Here is an 18,905-nt window from a genome sequence, read left to right as displayed (position 1 = left end):
GATAATTAAAAAAAAAAGCTTTCCAGAAATGGCTGGTAGCTCTATGTGTCTGTTGGTGAGCATATGCCAGTGTCCCCATTTACCTCTACTATAAGGAAAGTTCTGCGCTTCCCTAAGCAGGAAAGAACACCTTGTGGTGGCATCAAGGTAAATTAATACCAGGCTTTTATGTGCTCAATAAAAATCCTTTGTACCTTATTCAGCTGTTATTTTTTTCTCTGACCCTTCTAGTCCTTACTATCTGTTGCTTATAATGTTGATGTAGAAATTTAAGCTCATGGTACAGTTGCATTCATTGCACGGTCATCAGCTAAATACCCAGACATAATGAAAAAAGCAGTGTTATTCAAAAGATCTACTAAAGTACGACGAGAATAGTTGTATTTTGTTACTTCCCACCACAAACCTACATGTACGTGCAGCGTCAAGGTGGTGTCAGTGAGTGCGTTTACATGCACATTAATATTCCATATAGGAGCCTTATCCTGACTAAGGTCGGGAAATGATGTTCTCTTTCATAGCATTCGTTTCGATGTCTCACTATGGGATACGCCCCAACGCAAAAGCTGGCCTGCTGTCGCAGTGGAGGCCCCCGGTCTCGCTACAAGGTGAAGAAATTACCCCAGGCTATGAGGGCTGCTAAGCCGCTCCTCCTGACTTTTCCGGTGCTCCTGGATTGCTCCTAAACGCTCCTCATTGGCTGTCAATGCCTTGGCTGGTGGAGGTGAAACAACTCCTCTGCAGCCCTCCCGTTACACAGGGACCTGTTGTCCCAGGCGGGCAAGGAGGTATTTCATCCTCACCCAGAGTGCCTCACCCTGTGGACCTGGCCCGTGAGTGGCATACTCTGAGCTCTGCTGGGCTTCCTCAGAGTGTCATTAATACCATCCAGAATGCTAGGGCGTCTTCCACTAGGTCTTTGTATGACTGTACCTGGAGGATGTTTGACGAATGGTGTGCTGATGCATGGGAAATTCCTTTTCAGTGTTCAGTGGGTGCGATTTTATCCTTCCTTCAGGTCCTGCATGCATGATCCTTGCCCCAGGGGATTTGCAGGTTACCTTACGGCCTGACCCTGCTTTTGTCCCTGAGGTTATCAACTCATGCTCGCCTGTGGTGCTCGTTGCTTTCCAACCTCCACTGGTTAACTCTCCGGAGCAGCGGCAGTTACACCTGTTGTGCCGGGTGCGCGCTTTATGTGTGTATTTGGATAGAACTGGTGGTTTCAGGAATGGGGACCAGTTGTTTGTGTCTTGGGTTGCGCCCTGCGAGGGTAAGCCTGTCACAAAGCAGAGGCTTTCTCACTGGATTGTGGGGGCCATTGCACTAGCCTAGTTGAGCTCGGGTCTCCAGGCCCTGGCTGGTTTACACGCACTTTCCACTAGGTTACCTCTTGGGCTCTGTTAAGAGGGGTCTCTATTCACAGCATATGTGCTGCAGCTAGCTGGTCCTCGCCTCTCACGTTGCGAGGTTTTACAAGTTGGATGTTGCTGCCCCTTTAGGTTACTATCATAACCCCGGTTCTCTGCTTTCTTGAATGACTCGTGACACCCTATGTGTCAGCCTTATATATAGGAAGAGGGTCCTGACGCACGCGTCATGACTGCCAGCCACTCAGGGCTGGGGTAGTGTAATAAATGCTGCTGAAGATATGCATGGGGGCGTATCCCATAGTGACACATCTCACTCATGCTACTCAGAGAACCGGGGTTACGACAGTAACCAAAAGTTTTCATGTAACAATCAGTAACCAGTTTTTTCATATACCCGTATACATGGAGGTAGTCTAATGTTCTAGTTTTGAGTAGTTGCTAATTAGTGCACGTTATTTTGATGCTTGTGACTCCACAGCAACTCATGAACAGAATGTTTGAATATCCTGAATATAAATGTGCATGTAAACACACCTATTTCAATGGAAAACATGATTGGAGGTGTTCATTTCATTTCACAACCCCAAAGATATACCCGCTGTCACCACTTTCCTTTCATATTCAAGCCCAGTTACCATGCGGGAGCTCACCATAATTGAATGGCACGAGGGATAGATACAGATCCTGTCTATTTAATTTGTTGGAGACTAACCTGTTTCAAGATGGCCTCCATCACAGCAGGATCATTCAGGTTGAGAGCGGAGTCTGCTGATGTCAACTTTATTTTGAACTTCAACTGCGTCACTCCAGCTTAAACAAACATGTGGAGATAGATAGACAGATAGATAGATAGATAGATAGATAGATAGATAGATAGATAGATAGATAGATAGATAGATTTTTGAATGATTTTCATAGGACATGTACTTGTATGTACTGAATTATTTACTTTTATCAGCTTTAAAAATTAATGCCAAGTTGTGAATATTATTTTGCCTATTTTTTATCAAACAGTAAATAACTCACGTTCATAGCAAATGAAATGATATTCATTCGTACACTTTCTGTCCACCCACTTTCCAAGATGAATCAGGCTAATCATACTTGCAGCGCAATTCTCACGGAAATTCTCATTTCCTGGTTGTCCATCCATCCAGTATCTGAATGAGGAGTCGCTCCCTCCTGACCACCACCTCCAGGAGTCTCTGAACAGACCGATCCAAACCTCTGCTCTCTTTGGCACCACCTTCTGGATCTCCCGGTTCTCAGTCTGGTTCCTCACACTGGCCAGGTCTGTGTGGTGCTGCCTGCAGTAGCGCTGAGCTTCGGTCCAGGTCTTTCGTTCACTTACATAGATATATCTATCAGAGGTGCTGCTTGGCACACCTGGAATAACGCATGTTTTGCAAAGTTTAGTTCATTTTCACATATAAATATGATAAAACTAAGAAGTGAGAAGAAAAAATACAAATGCAGGTGAGATAAAGAAACACCAAGGGGCTTCTAGAAACATCTCACATTAGAAGCAAAAAATAAATAAATTAGTTTAACAAAAACTGAATGAGGTGAGATAAAGAAACACCAAGGGGCTTCTAGAAACATCTCACATTAGAAGCAAAAAATAAATAAATTAGTTTAACAAAAACTGAATGAGGAAAATGGCATAATAAAAATATGTATAATTGGCAAGTAAGAGAAATGAAATTTTATTGATGCAGGGAGATAAACTATAAAAGTATTAAAAAAAAAAAAATGAAATAAGAAAATAGCTTCTATTTAGGGGACTCACCATGGATATTTGTGTCATCATGGTAGCAGACAAAAGGGCAATTTGCATCGCAACTCCAATCAAACAACTTCCCGTTCAATATACCACAACAGAACTGCTTGCCGCCCCTGTTATTAGGTTCAGCATTTACCCAGTCTGTAAACGCAGCTTCTTCCTCTCCATAGATACTCTTATCTGACAGAGTCAGGTTTGTCATACAGGCCGATCCAGACTTAACCCCTGTAACCTCTGCCTGCAGAATCAATCAGCTTCTTCATGTCGTCCATGTCGTCGATGGTGGCCAGGTCAGTGAACTTCTCTCTGCAGTAGCTTTGGGCTTCATTCCAGGTCTTTTTCTCTTCAACAAGGTGGTACTGATGATGAAGGCCTGAACAGAGTCCTGTGAACAAAATGACATGAGCAAAATAACATATATCAAATGTTACCACATGTTACCGGATGTTCATTGCTGAATATTTGCTTATTTGGTGAGGTAAGAGCTCAAAACAGCCAAATTAAATCATATTTAATTGTGCATTTTACTTTAACATAAGAGGAATTCCCTGCAGAAAATCAACACTGCGTTTTATTTTTGTGGAGTTATGGTCAAAAACGTGATTTTCATATCGTAAATAAAATATTGAAAACAGACGTGTTTTTTGTTTTTGTCATAGATTATATTTATTTAATGCTGCAAACTTCTATCATCTGTTAGATCTATCGGGAGACTAAACATCAGCAAATGTTTCATGTACTGTGTTGGCTTAACTTTTCTGTTCTCCTATTTTAAATACAGTGAGAGATGGGAGGGACGAAAGTAGCACAGCCTTAACTATGCATTTCTTTGGTGTTATGCTGGCTGGATCTGCCTAGGATTAACATGAGGAAGACAAACCGAGGTCTGACCAGGTCTGAGGTGTATCAGAGGGCCTGCAGGCTGTCTGGCATGAGAGACAGTCTTATAAGAGGTGTGGTAAAGGCAGGTCCCCATTAACATATCAGCTGTCACTGAACAACACTAGGTCAAAACCTAGTATATGGCTGGACCGTGTATGAGTGTGCCACGTGCCACGGCCGACCAATGGTGTAACTAACTCCGCTGTTGACAGGGGTTAAAGTGGGATTTGGCAGGTGGGGGAACCCTGTTTCGGAGGGGGGGTTCAGAAAAAAATAGTAATTTAAAACAAATTTCCTGCATTTCTACAGGGGGTAGATACATAATTGGTGGGGGGGTCAGAAAAAAATAGGGTAACACTTTATAATAACCATCATTAATAAATGGTAAATTGATAGTTAATTAAACTTTAGTTAATAGTTATTTTACTGTTAACAAACAATGAAATGATCATTAATAATGTTTACTAATTATTAGTAATGCTATAATGTATGTTATTTTATCATTAGTTTGTGTAATATAAAATCATTTGTTTATAAATTATATATTGTATCATAGCTTTTTACCCTTTTTACCGTCTCTTATCAGCTATGATACAATATATAATTTATAAACAAATGATTTTATATTACACAAACTAATGATAAAATAACATAAATTATAGCATTACTAATAATTAGTAAACATTATTAATGATCATTTCATTGTTTGTTAACAGTAAAATAACTATTAACTAATGTTTAATTAACTATCAATTTACCATTTATTAATGATGGTTATTATAAAGTGCTACCAAAAATAGTAATTTAAAACAAATTTCCTGCATTTCTACACCACCTAACCTCTTGGATTAAGTCAAGAAACAGCAACCCTGTATAATGTTAACCAAAAATGTAAAGATGATGTTATATTACTAGATTTCAGCATTGAGGTGCTTACATTCATGATCTTGCATAGGCATACTAACCTAAAAATGCTATCATTGGGAATCATGAGAAAGTTTCGGAGTGACAGACACAAAGCGTAACCATAGCAACTCACTCTCACTCCTGCCTGCGTGCGCAAGGCGTGAGAGGAGAGGGAGAGACAGTAGAGCCGCTGACTGAGATTACTCTGAGCAGCATGCATGGGAATAAATTACAATATAATAATTATATAATAATAATATAATATATATAATAATATAATATAATAATTTGTGTATATTTCTCGCTATTCAGATGGTCTGAATAACTCGCTGCGCTGTGCTGCTCTGTCTCGTCTGTCCTGCTGTCAGTTTCCTTTTTTCACGTTGCGACGTCATCAGTTATGAATTTGTTTTTCACTGCGTGAGAAAATAGACTTGTGGCGTGAGAGCGTGTGAAAAATGTCAATTGCGTGAGTCTCTCAGTCAATGCGTGAGAGTTGGCAGCCCTGTGAACTCGCTTGTCATTATTATGTATGAAACTGCTAATCAGATTTATTTACTTATTAATCGAAGGTGCCGGAACGCCGTTCCGGATCGTTCCGGCCCACTTTAACCCCTGGCTGTAGACTGCTAATACAGAATAATAGTCCATACATCCATACTGATCGTTCCAGCGCGTCCCGTCTCTCTCTCCACCGCTGTCGTCTCCACCCACGGCCCGCATTGATCCTGCCGATCCAAGCGCCAGGCGCTCTGTTACCCGTCGGTGCCGAAAACGCTGTTCGCCGGACACCTGGGGCGCATCGTCGCCGGGACCCCGGCCGAAATCTCGGCCGGATCATCGGGAACAAATCGGCGCCCAGCTAGCGGCACTGGCCGGAACCGTGGCCCCGGGAAACTTCGGGAAGGTCGGCAATAAGCCCTCGGCGTGATGAAACCTCCATGCTTGTTTGTGTCTCTCTCTCCCACGACAGAACAGAGGATTTCAGGTGAACTGAGCTCGCGCATATGCATCGACATAAACGGTGATATGATATAATTGTATAGATTCTACTTTAGCTTCAGCTTACATGCATGATATTGGTCAGCCTGCTTACTGTGTGGGAGAAACGGGCTCCTGATCTCAGCAGAGAAACTAGACGGCGGAGAAAACGAAACTTAAATTTCTGGCTCTGTGATACTATGATGTGCCACGTGCCACGGCCGACCAATGGTGTAACTTGATCAGTCAGTCAGTCAGTCAGTCAGTCAGTGACAGACATGCGCGTTTGTAGGGCTGGCCCCGCTGTTGTGGTCCAGCCAAAAATGACAGTGCATATATAGATTAGGTACATATTCTGAAAAAAAGTGAGTGTAGACTAGACATTACAAACAAAACATGACAAGAAATTGATGTTTCGAAACATTTGTTTATGTGGGCCATTAAATGGAGGATAAAATATTGATTAACCAGTAAAATAGTTAGACGCAAGGTTGAACTGTAGCCTATATATTTGTAACAGACAACGTAATAAATTGTATTACATAATGTCAACATTCGCTTGGATGATCAATCGGTGAACTAATGATAAGTATATGTCATAAAAATGTGTTAGTTAACTGTTTTGTGGTCCGTTTTGACAGGTGCTACATTCGTCCCCCGCCTGTGCTACTTTCATCCCGACAGTGAGGGGCAAATGTAGTACTGTGCAGCTTCTCTTTTCGGTCTGATGACGTTTGATGTATTGATCCGTGGGACAAAATTATTGTTTGTATTGGCAGGGCACATATGTAGGTTGTCCACATTAAAATATTGGAACTCTAGGTGACACAATATTTTTGTAATGAGGAAAAAACAAAAAAGTGCGCCAATCACCCGGATCTCCCCAACAAATTGTGTGGCTCTCCATAAGCAACAGACACTGGACCATCATGAATTGATGCTAAATTGTGGAGCTGTTCAGTCAATCAGCAAAGAAGAGTAATGTGGCTTTATTTTACCGTTTATGCACTTTATTGTGTAATTTTAAAATGTTCCAATTCAAAGAATCGAGTTTGAACTCTGTCCTCTCATCCTTTTAGAATTGCATGGAAAAGATCACATGTAACAACGTTCTCTTCTCTAAAAAGTAACTTAGTAACTTTTACGCAAAGTCACAATACTTCTACTTGAGTAGGACATTGTAGTAGTTTTTCCACCACTGGGCGTAGACCTAGTGGGGTGTAAACACGGAAGTGGGGAAGATCCACATGAACACGCGAGGACTGGTTGCATGCAAGCATAAACATTTTTGAAAACAACAGCTTCAGTGAAGATTTGCATTAATAATGCCGTAAATATCAGTCTTTTCTACTCACAGTATCATCGTTTGAATTAAGAATGCTTGGATTATGCTGCACAAGCATGGAGTAATGGAGTGTGTGGAGTAATTTTATGGTTATTTTTTGCTCTTTGTGGAACTCTAAAGTCCTGGTCACCACAGACTTCAGTTGTTTTGGAGAAGGCTGCTACAGAGTTGTGCTGGCAACCTCCCTGTGTGTTATATGGACTAACAAATTTCACCTGTGCTTCAGCCGACATGAAGATGAGTAGATAATGACAGAATTTTCATTTTTGGGTGAACTATTCCTTTAACATTTAACAGAGGACATTTCCACTGAGGACAGGAGGAGTTGGTCACTCATTGCGTAGCATTGTTTGGGCTCTCACAGTTCACTGAACATGCCACACCCAGCACACATTTTATGTGAGAGTGAGCTCTGGATCTTTTTAAACAGCTCTCCTTGTAACATCATCAGACACATTCACATTCATACACTGACACTGACCTGAGAATAGCAGGATGAAAAGCATGGTGCTTGAAATGACTGTGGGAAAAATGAATTAAATACATTTAAAAAAAAATTGAACTGACTTAAACAAGGTAAAACTAAACATCACACAACATAACCATATTTACTTCATATTGATTTAATCACCTAGAACTGTAATTATTAGCAGGACTATTTGACATTAGTGACAAATATTTTTGTTCCCTTTTTTCAAAATGTGCTGGTGAAATGTTCAGTCCAAATTGTTTGTTTTATTCAACATTGACTACAATGTCTGCTAAAATATACACTGTTCATCATGTCTGTTTGGGTGTCTGTGTTTTTGTGTATCCTTCTATAGAAATATCTTTGCTACAATTCAAGATAGAGCCATAAAACAAAATATGGTGATGCTCAGTGAGGTTGTGTAAATCTCATTGTGACAATCCTGTGTCAAAGGCGCTCCTTACAGTATCTTGACTTGCCATGAGTACGCAAAACACACTGATCTCAGAGAAAAATTCATGAGCAGAACAGCGAGATACTTACTTCTAAAAGGATGAAGAAGAAAAATGGGGAGATCAGACACCCATGACAACTGACTCTAACAATATTAAATCTTTTTGTGTTACATGGTAAAAGAGATATGGAGCTATACAAATTTTTATGAAGCATTTAAATTACATTAATTAAAAATATTGCTAACAATTTTTAAATCCAAGAATATCAAATGCACTAATTGAAATAAAAACCTTAATCACATTACCTGAAATGGGAGCACTTGATATTTTGATCTTCAACACATATTTCCTTCGTCCCTCACCCCACGTTCCCTCTCTAAGTGTTCTGTACACATATCGAACCATACCATATGTGACCCAACCTTCCAACCGTATTAAATTTTACTGACCGGGCCTGGAAGGGCACTTGAAGGCCACCAACAAGCATCTACTATCAGCCTCTCTCTTCTCTCTTCAGCAAATCAGTCAACTATATATATATATATATATAGTTTGTAATATAGTTTATTCTTGTTTTTGACCTTGCCCTATCAATGGCTATTTGGGAGGTATACTGGGGTTTTTCTCACAACTGGCTGCTCCTCCACCATATTTTGCATATTTGGCTGAGCTGATTGAGGCTATTGATGGCTATAGGGGCTCCAGGGGAGGGTCTTTTTTTACAACCCATAAAAAATACACTGAGCTGAATACGGAGCACAACAACAAGCCAAATGAGGGATGAATGGATTAGAAGTGTATCCTTCCACCATATCTTTTGACATACTGAGTATAGATTAAAGTGAAAAATTTACAGATTACCTTTAAACAATGAAACTTTGGTTTCTTTTTAAACCTTTATTTTTTTACGGGCTGATAAATTTTGTGTATTTTCATTTTTCAAATGAAAAGGACATAAGAGTTTACATTTTAACATGTTTTATTTATTTGAATAGTATATTTGTAACAATAAAAAGCAAACACAAACTTTTGATTAAATCATTTCATTCCATAAATATCTTATTTTAGCTTTATGTATATTTGCACTCTATATTAAATACAAAAATATTATTTAAACAAAGCAACACAAAATCTAGGTTTAGATTTATAGGAAGCTATCGTTTAACTATATTAACATATGAATAATTATTGAAAACATCATGTAATTTCACACATATTCAAAGTTTTGACATTCAAATGTCAGAGAAGCACATGCATCACTTTGTGAAATACAAAAAAAAAAATCCAGACACATAAAATAATCTGCATTTTGAGCTCTCCAATGCAAATTTATGTTTTCTCTGTCACTTCAGTTTTGACAATCAAGTAATTGTGGGAAATTAAATTTTAACAATTTTAATGTTAAGTTTTAACACTTACCATAAAATACAGTGTGATGTCATTTAAATCAATTCAAATTCATTATTCATTATTTATTATTAAGCATTTTTAACACAGAAAAATATATATATCAGTGCAAAGTGTTTTACATTGCATCAGAGAGTATAAATAAAGAAACAATAGGAGAGCACAGAATTAAGGTGTGTGTGTGTGTGTGTGTGTGTGTGTGTGTGTGTGTGCGTGTATATGTGTGTGTGTGTGTGCGTGCGTGTGTGTGTGTGTGTGTGTGTGTGTGCGTGTACATGTCTGAGTACGCATATAGGTGTGTCAGTGGATATGCAAACACCAGGCAGTCTGCAGAAGCAGAATAAATGGCAGACTAAAGGGAAGATACAGTTTGTTTATACTTTTCTATTTTACAAATTACAATTAGTAAAACAATGTGTTGAATGTGAGGTGGAAATAAACACACTGAATAACCATTTCACTTTTGTCTATGACAATTTTACATTTAAATTTGTATTTCTATTTCTTTCATTAATTACTAATGCCCTGGACTTTGACAGTAATCAACCCTTTAAATAGATTGTTTTTGAAGATAATGTTGGTAGTTATAAGTATAAATAAACACATTCTCAGCATAAGGTTGCCACAAAGGTCAATGACCAGGATGAAACATTGCTTTACACTTTTTTACAGCTTGTATCAGTGTGTAATGGGACTTAAACACAAACATATGGCTTTGTGATATGCAGTATAAGTATTTATTTACATGGAAACATTATGTGATAAAAGCGTTTTTATAGTAGATATTTTGTATTAGACAAAACATGTAGGTCAGTATTGGATGTATGCTTCTTTGTTGTCTTGTTAATATTGTGTTGTATATATTGTATATCACCAGAATTTTTTATTTTTTTTGGTGTCTACGACAGCAGAATCTTTAGTTTGTTACTTTCCCATGAGCAATTCACTGTGCACTGCTCGTTCAGTTAGCCTGGAACAAATAAACCATTTTTTATTTAGTTTTAATCATTTGAATGGGCTAAAAAAATGAAACCTAAAATCTTACCTAAACAAAATAACTGGGTCCAACCATGAAAATGTCTGGGAACCAATGCTACAAAAGCCCTTTTAGAAAGAATATTTAAATGATTTGTTTCTATTTGTCAAATCAAAATCCACAGCAGAAGATTATTCATTAAAAAACAGTAATCAAAGAGGCAATAAAGATTAAGCCTACATTATTACGATATGGTTATACGCCAATAAATCAGAATGTAGGCCTACTTAAGCAAGACAATCAGGTTCTCTCTTAATCAAAACTGCATTATTCTTATTTTCTTCTTTATGGAAGACTTTTCCATCTGGCGCCTTTCCCCATCCAAGTTTGATGTTGTTGTTCATCCACTTCTCTTCCATCTTCCTCTCCATCTGAACAACAAAAGTAGTCTTAAGATGCTTTTTCAGCACCTCTCTGCTTCATATTGAAACACACATTCACCCCAGGGAGCTGCCCAGCACAACCACAGCCTTCCACTGTTTGTTAGTGAGCAGCTCTAGTAGAAAACTTGGGAGAAACCTGGGACCTCTGGCGGCCATATTGGAGATCCTCATCTCTTGGGCGACAGTGGCTGAGAACAGCTGATTGTGTTTCTAAATGTGCGACTTGGCCGTCTCAAGAGAATTCAGTATACATGGTTAATTTCTTTGCTGTTTATGACTAGGAACTGATTATGTTGCCACTGGTAAATCTAGTTGATTTTGTGTTTAGATAATGTTAGCTGGTTAGCTAGCTAACCATATAGTGTCTAGTTGGATAACCATCACTATTGTAAACACAACTGATTTAGTTAACATAAGTAGAAACTAGCGTTGTAGTGGGTAATAGTACATGTTAAAGAAACCCCAAACCCAAATCGGTGTAAAGCTTGACATCTAAAGGTAAAGGCATTGGCTAAAGGTAATCTGCTATTGGCTGATCTTTGGTGCCAGGCGATGTCATCTTCTATAGAGTACAATAGGTGATGACATCACCTGGCAGCAAAGATCAGCCAGTGTTGTTTGTTAACAGTTGCTTTGCTAAATTAGCCTGCTGGCTAGTTAGTAACTGTATGTTAAGGTTAACTTGTAGTGCATTGGAGAAATTACTAGGACCCAAGTGGAAAACGCTAAAAGCAAGAAGGTTTCCCGTGTCCGTAACCTAAGTAACCCAGCAAGCAATAGACGTAATTTCAACGTCTCGGCTAGATATAGCCCCGATTTAGTCCGGCTATGTGTAACCCACTTCTAGCCACAATGATCTTGAAATTGGTTTGATTTAGTTTTTGCCAACGCAGCTTGCGAGATGTATGATATTCCATCATGTAAGCAAAGTCAGCAGTGATTACAAGGTGTTTAGTTTCATTTCTTTGACATGGTCTATGCGTAGCCACGAGTTAGCTCCCAATTGGCCGGCTATTTGTAGCCCATTTGTAGCCCACTTCTAGCCAAAACTGTTTAATTGTAGTTTTTGCCTAGGCACCTTGTGAGATGGATAATATCCCATCATGTTTGCAATGTCAATAATAAATACAAGGTGTTAGTATCATTTCATTGACATGGTCTATGTGTAGCCACGATTTAGCTCTGAATTGGACCGGCAACGTGTAGTCTGCTTTTAGCCCATCCGGCGAAATCGAGGCAATCAATTGCCGTCATTTCAACGGCTTGGCTATCACCGGCTATGTGTATCCCACTTCTAGCCAAAATAGTGTTAAAATTGGTAGTTTTCGCCCACGCAACTTGTGAGGTGCATGGCATCAGATCATGTTAGCAAGTCAACTATGAAAACTGAGATTAGTATCATTTCATTGAAATGGTCTAGCCTATGTGTGGCCACGATTTAGCTCTGAATTGGACCGGCTACTGTATAGCCTGCTTAAGCCCATCTGGTGAAGTTAGCATTAACCTTTGAATTAGCATTATTTTTTGCTGTTACACATTCATATACACCATTCTCCGTATTTGACTTTCTTTCATTTTACAAGTAAATACAAAATGCAATTACGATTCACAACTGCTAGAGGGCAGATGTACTGCTTGAGAGACATGACGACTGGCAACGCGAGACTTGACAGTTAGGAGGCATAATGCTCCGCCCGGTTGAAGAAGCAGTCAGAGGCGGAGCAGAACTGAGCAGTTCACGACACGTTTACGGCTTATTTGGTTTAACTTGTAAGCCGCTGTGTTTTTGTCTTGTCATGTGTTCATTATGTATCTACATTATTTGTTATCATGTGCAGGAACCGTGCCATTTTAGCAGTTAGCAGTGAGTAAGCCATAGTGTGGTTAGCTTAACATGCTACCTAGAAAGCACATGTGCTGGCACAATATTCATGCACATTTCACAGCAGCAGACGATGTGTATTCAAGTTGCATCTGTGTCTGTATAAAACTAGTGCAGTGCCCGTTCAAAACGGGCCTGTTAGCGTTAGCATTCGCCTTAGCGGTTAGCCGCGCCTAGCAGTTGTGTTGTTGTTTAAAATGTTCCATGATTGTAGTTTTTGTTATAAATTACTTATATATTTATCATGTTTTAATATGTTAAGTTGTTTAAAATGTTCCTGTATGTAATTTTTGTAATAAATTCTTTATATATTTATCTTGTTTGTTGTGTATGAGTGTGACATTTATTATCAGAACATGTTATATTTGAGTAAAAAGAATCCTTTAGCCATTATTTTGTTGTCTATTAGACTTATATATGTAGTTGTTCAATAGACGTCTAATTGATGGCTATATACTTGGGCTATGGTTGGACGTCTACTAAACTTTCACTGACAGCCCAAATTTAACCGTGTTTTAGCCTAGACTTCAGGTCTACGTATAGACGCCTATTAGACGTCTTTTAAACGCGAGATTGGCTTGCTATTTTGTCTATCAGACATATATATGTAGTCGTTCAATAGCTGTCTAATTGATGGCTAGGCTATACTTGGGCTATGGTTAGACGTCTACTAAACTTTCACTGACAGCCCAAATGTAGCCGTGTTTTAGCCTAGACGTCAGGTCTACGTATTGACGGCTTTTAGACGTCTTTTAAACGCAAAATTGCTTACTGGGAACCTAAATGTGGAAACAAATCTACGTTATCAAACTTTTCACTTTTACTTTACTAACTTTACTGAACGGATGCAGCCACTCTACAACATTCTTTTTCAGGTATCTCCCTTTTTAATGCATGGTTGTTTCATACAGTAGCCTGTTTAGACATTTGTGCATAGCCAGTTCTCCACTGGACCTTCAGGATGGCTCCAGATGTGGCTGCTAGGAGATTTATGACACAACTGCAAAGCCTCTATTGGTGACCTTACAGTCACCAGCCAGCTTCTCTAAACTTTAGGCTACTGTGCCCGTATTACACCTTCCAAAAGTAATTTGCATCCAGTCTTCCAGTCTTGTAGAGTTGGTCTACATTGTGTCTTCAAGTAGCCTATCTGAGGAACTAACTGACAACGACAACTTAAAAAATAGCTTTCCAAAAATGGCTGGTAGCCCTTTGTGCCTGTTGGTGACCACTTGCCAGTGTCTGTGTGTCCCCATTTGCCTCATGCAAACTATAAGGAAATTCTGCGCTTCACTAACCAGGAAAGATCACCTTGTGGTGGCATCAAGGTAAATTAATACCATACTTTTATGTGTTGAATATCTTCAAGTGGAATTTAAAAATCCTTTGTACCTTATTAAGCTGTTATTTTTTTCTCTGACCCTTCTAGTCCTTACTATTTGTTGCTTGTAATGTTGATGATGTAGAAATTTAAGCTCATGGCACAGTTGCATTAATTGCAAGGTCATCATCTAAATACCCACAGAAACAGAAACACAGCTTGTGCCGTTTTCCAAACCCAACAATAAACAGGACGATTAGGATGCCAGAATATACCGGTTAACAACAGCATATCCCAGCTAGCATATTCAGGTTTTTCATATTCAGGATATGGGCTTATTAAACAGGATATGGTGTTTACAGGTGCCAACTCAAACAGAATATTTGAATAAATAAATTAAATATATTGAATATTAATGTGCATGTAAACACACCTATTTCAATGAAATACGTGATGAAGGTGTTCATTTCACAACCCCAAAGATATACCCGCTGTCACACACCACCACTTTCCTTTCATATTCAAGCCCAGTTTCCATCTGGGAGCTCATCATAGTTTAATGGCACGAGGGATAGATACAGATCCTGTATATTTAATTTGTTGGAGACTAACCTCTTTCAAGATGGCCTCCATCACAGCAGGGTCATTCAGGTTGAGAGCGGAGTCTGCTGATGTCAGCTTTATTTTGAACTTCGTCAACTTCGTCACTCCAGCTTAAACAAAGATGTGGATAGATAGATAGATAGATAGATAGATCAGCTTATCAGCTTTGAAAAGTAATGCCAAGTTAAGAATATTACTTTGACTATTTTTATCAAACAGTAAATAACTCACGTTCATAGCAAATGAAATGATATTCATTCGTACACTTCCTGCCCGCCCACTTTCCAAGATGAATCGGGTTAATCTCACTGACAGCGCAAGTCTCACGGAAAACCTCATTTCCTGGTTGTCCATCCATCCAGTATCTGAATGAGGAGTCGCTCCCTCCTGACCACCACCTCCAGGAGTCTCTGAACAGACCGATCCAAACCTGTGCTGTCTTTGGCACCACCTTCTGGATCTCCTGGTTCTCAGTCTGGTTCCTCACACTGGCCAGGTCTGTGTGGTGCTGCCTGCAGTAGCGCTGAGCTTCGGTCCAGGTCTTTGGTTCAGTTACATAGATATATCTATCAGAGGTGCTGTTTGGCCAACCTGCAATAATGCATGTATTGCAAAGATTAGTTTTCACATTTCACATATAGATATGATAAAACAAAGAAGTGAGAAGAAAAATTACAAATGCAGGTGAGATAAAGAAACACCAAAGGGCTTCTAGAAACATCTCACATCAGAAGCAAAAAAAGATTAAGTTGAAAGACACAGCAGAATAGGATAGCAAAAACTGACTGAGGAAAATGGCATCATAAAAATATGTATGAATGGCAATTAGGGAAAATGAAATTTTATTGATGCAGGTAGAGGAACTCAAAATAAGTATAAAAAAATGTTTTGACTTAAAATAAGAAACTTTAGCTTCTATTTAGGGGACTCACCATAGATATTTGTGTCATCACGGTAGCAGACAAAAGGGAGATTAAAATCGCAAATCAAATCAGACAACGTCCCGTTCAATACCCCAACACAGAACTGCTTGCCGCCCCCGTTATTAGGTTCACCAATCTTCCAGTTTGTGAACACAGCTTCTTCCTCTTCATAGATACTCTTATTTGACAGAGACCACCTCCAGCTGTCAAGTTTGTCCTGCAGGCCGATCCAGACTTTTCCCCTGTAACCTCTGCCTGCAGAATCAATCAGCCTCTTCATGTCGTCCATGTCGTCGATGGTGGCCAGGTCAGTGAACTTCTCTCTGCAGTAGCTTTGGGCTTCATTCCAGGTCTTTTTCTCTTCAACAAGGTGGTACTGATAATTGAGGCCTGAGCAGAGTCCTGTGAACAAAATGACATGAACAAAAAACATATACCACATGCTACCGGATGTTCATTGCTGAATATTTAAAAACAAATCATTACATTCCACTAAAATGCTATTATTTAGTGAAGTAAGAGCTCAAAGCAGCCAAGTTAAATAATATTTAATTGTGCATTTTACTTTCACACAAGAATTGTTTTGCCAAGTATATTTCACGTCTTTATAATGGTGGACATCCCACTTTGGAATGAAACTCTTGACTTTTGTCCATGTACAGGTTTGTGTAGCATTGGAGTGTAAACACGGAAGTAGAGAAGAGGTCCAGGTGCATGCACGCATGAAAGATTTGCGCTAAATAATGGTGTAAATATCAGTCTTTTCCACTCACAGTGTGATCATTTGACTTCAGAAGACTTGGATTTTGCTGCACGAGATATTTGGAGTAATTTTATGGTTATTTTTTGCTCTTTTTGGAACTCTAAAGTTCTGGTCACCACAGACTTCAGTTCTTCTGGAGAAGGCTGTTGTGCTGGCAACCTCCCTGTGTTATACCTGTGTTTCAGCTGGCATGAGGATGAGTAGATAATGACAGAATTCTTATTTTGGGGTGAACTATTCCTTTAACACTTAATAGAGGACATTTCCACTGAGGACAGGAGGAGTTGGTCACTGATTGTGTAGCATTGCTTGGACTCTCCCAGTTCACTGAGCATGCCACACCCAGCACACATTTTAAGTGAGAGTGAGCTCTGGGTGTTTTTAAGCAGCTCTCCTTGGAACATCATCAGACACACTCACATTCACACACTGACACTGACCTGTGAATAGCAGGATGAAAAGCATGGTTCTTCAAATGACTGTGGAAAAAATAAATTAAATAAAAAAGTGTATTACATCAAATTTGTTGAATTAGACATGGCAAAACTAAACATAAGGCAACATAAACATACTGACTTCACATCGATTTCTTCATGTAGAACAGTAATTATTAGCAGGACTCTTTGGCATCAGTGGCAAATGTTTTTTTTTGTTTTTTTTAAATGTGCTGGTGAAATGATCTGTCCAGATTGTTGTTTGTTTTATTTGTTTTATTTGTTTGACTACAATGTCTGCTAAAATATACACTGTTCATCATGTCTGTTTGGGTGTCTGTGTTTTTGTGTATCCTTTACAGGAATATCTTTGCTACAATTCAATATAGAGTCATAAAATAAAATATGATATTAAGTGAGGTTGTGGGACAAAAATAAATTCATGACAACAAACCACAGGGCTAAGAAATAACCTCAAGACAATTTGCCTGATCATATATATGTAGATAGATTTATAGATTATATATCCTAGACTAAATTTCATCAATTGTTCTACCCAACTCTAAGTATTTGTCAAACCAAGGCATGATGTTGATTGTGTTGATGGTTGCCACCCATTGGAATTGCTAGGATCGCATAGGTAACATGAAAAACCAAACCTTTATGCACAGAGATTAATTAACATAAAGAAATATTACATAAAATGCGTTACACAAAAAGGTTTATCTCTCAAACTAATTGTGGTATAGTCAACAGAGCAACGTGGCATCAGAAACAAAGGAAAAGTAGTGGAAGGTCATTTTTTCATTTCTCATTCTGAAGCTGTTGTCCATTTGTCCAAGTGTTTGAACTGGTTAAAATGAAGATAATTTAAAGTGTTACACTTTTGCCCATATTTAAATATCAAGTGCCAAAAAAAACACATAATAATATAATGCATTATAAATGGCTAGCATTTTTTGGGGGGGAACTTAAAACAAACAATTTTTGGCCCTAAGCTGCAAAAGAAACAAAAAAAAGACTGGTCTTAAGTCGCTGTTCACTGGCTCCCTACTGATTCTAACATCAAACTAACTTACACAAACTCATCTTTGTTGTAACCCTTGTTAATCTGTTTTTGAGTGCTTTATTTTCCGTAAAGCACATTGTGACAATCCTGTGTTACAGTAAAGGCACTCTATACAGTAACTTGACTTGCCATGAGAACACACTGATCTCAGAGAAAAATACATGAGCTGAAGAGCGGACCTTGCGATACTTACAGAGTAATTCTATAAGGATTGATATCGGACACCCGAAATGAGCTACTTTTTACTTTTATTTATTTTTACACCAGTACTTTTACTTCTATTTAAGTAAAATATCAGCAAAAGTAACAATACTCCTATCTGAGTAAGACATTCTACCACTCTTTTAAAAATGTTGCCATTACTACTATTGCTAGCAACTTTTAAATCCAAGAATATCAAATGCACTTATTGAAATAAAAACTTTACTTACATTACTTGAAATGGGAGCACTTGATATTTCAATCTTCAGCACATATTTCCTTCTTCCCTCACCCCACGTTCCCTCTTAAATGTTCTGTACACATATGGAAATGTGACCCAACACTCCTTACTTACCTTTAATCCACAGGATTAAATTATACTGACCTGGCCACTTGAAGGTCACCAACAAGCATCTACTATCAGCCTCTCTCATCTCTCTGACTGCCTGCTCTCTCTCCTCTGTGAAGATCACCTTTTTTGAAGGATTTTTTTCTAAGATACATACTTTCTATCCAGCAACATAAACCCTTCCTCAGTGGTTGTTGTTTTCACTATACTTTTAAGCCCTTTTTAGTTACTTTCAAGTTGTGATTGAATATGGAAACATCATGCAGCTTATTCATCATTTATCTTTCGTATTTGGAAGCAATAACCAAGGGTTTCGTGCAATTTATTTTGTGTCTTGGTA

At 38.6% G+C, this 18,905-nt stretch overlaps 1 protein-coding gene across 1 annotated transcript; it reads right to left on the bottom strand.

Annotated features, from left to right (window-relative positions):
* Positions 1 to 799: 799 nt before the first annotated feature.
* LOC139652462 (macrophage mannose receptor 1-like) lies at positions 800 to 18,506 on the bottom strand. Its single transcript, XM_071529548.1, has 7 exons — positions 18,447 to 18,506; positions 16,953 to 16,991; positions 15,759 to 16,151; positions 15,136 to 15,417; positions 3,389 to 3,541; positions 2,478 to 2,759; positions 800 to 933 (listed from the first exon to the last, which is right to left on the bottom strand). The coding sequence occupies exons 2-7, from the start codon at positions 16,975 to 16,977 to the stop codon at positions 800 to 802; spliced, it is 1,269 nt and encodes a 422-aa protein (XP_071385649.1). The 5' UTR covers positions 16,978 to 16,991; positions 18,447 to 18,506.
* Between the last annotated feature and the right edge of the window lie 399 nt (positions 18,507 to 18,905).

This window comes from Centroberyx affinis, unplaced genomic scaffold, assembly GCF_046629955.1.
Source record: "Centroberyx affinis isolate AG114_WGS23_722 - 3 ecotype Tasmania unplaced genomic scaffold, CSIRO-AGI_Caff_v1 ptg001801l_1, whole genome shotgun sequence".
Classification (NCBI taxonomy): domain Eukaryota; kingdom Metazoa; phylum Chordata; class Actinopteri; order Beryciformes; family Berycidae; genus Centroberyx; species Centroberyx affinis.
This window is presented reverse-complemented; position numbering and strand designations above follow the sequence as displayed.

What these genes read in the sequence shown, in the direction of transcription:
- LOC139652462 (XM_071529548.1), bottom strand. Translation starts at nt 16,977, where the DNA reads ATGCTTTTCATCCTGCTATTCACAG. An exon ending in CCGTGAGACTTGCGCTGTCA is followed by an intron (nt 3,542 to 15,135) that starts GTGAGATTAACC and finishes TTTTGTTCACAG; the next exon opens with GACTCTGTTCAGGCCTTCAT. An exon ending in CCGTGAGAATTGCGCTGCAA is followed by an intron (nt 934 to 2,477) that starts GTATGATTAGCC and finishes AACATCCTCCAG; the next exon opens with GTACAGTCATACAAAGACCT.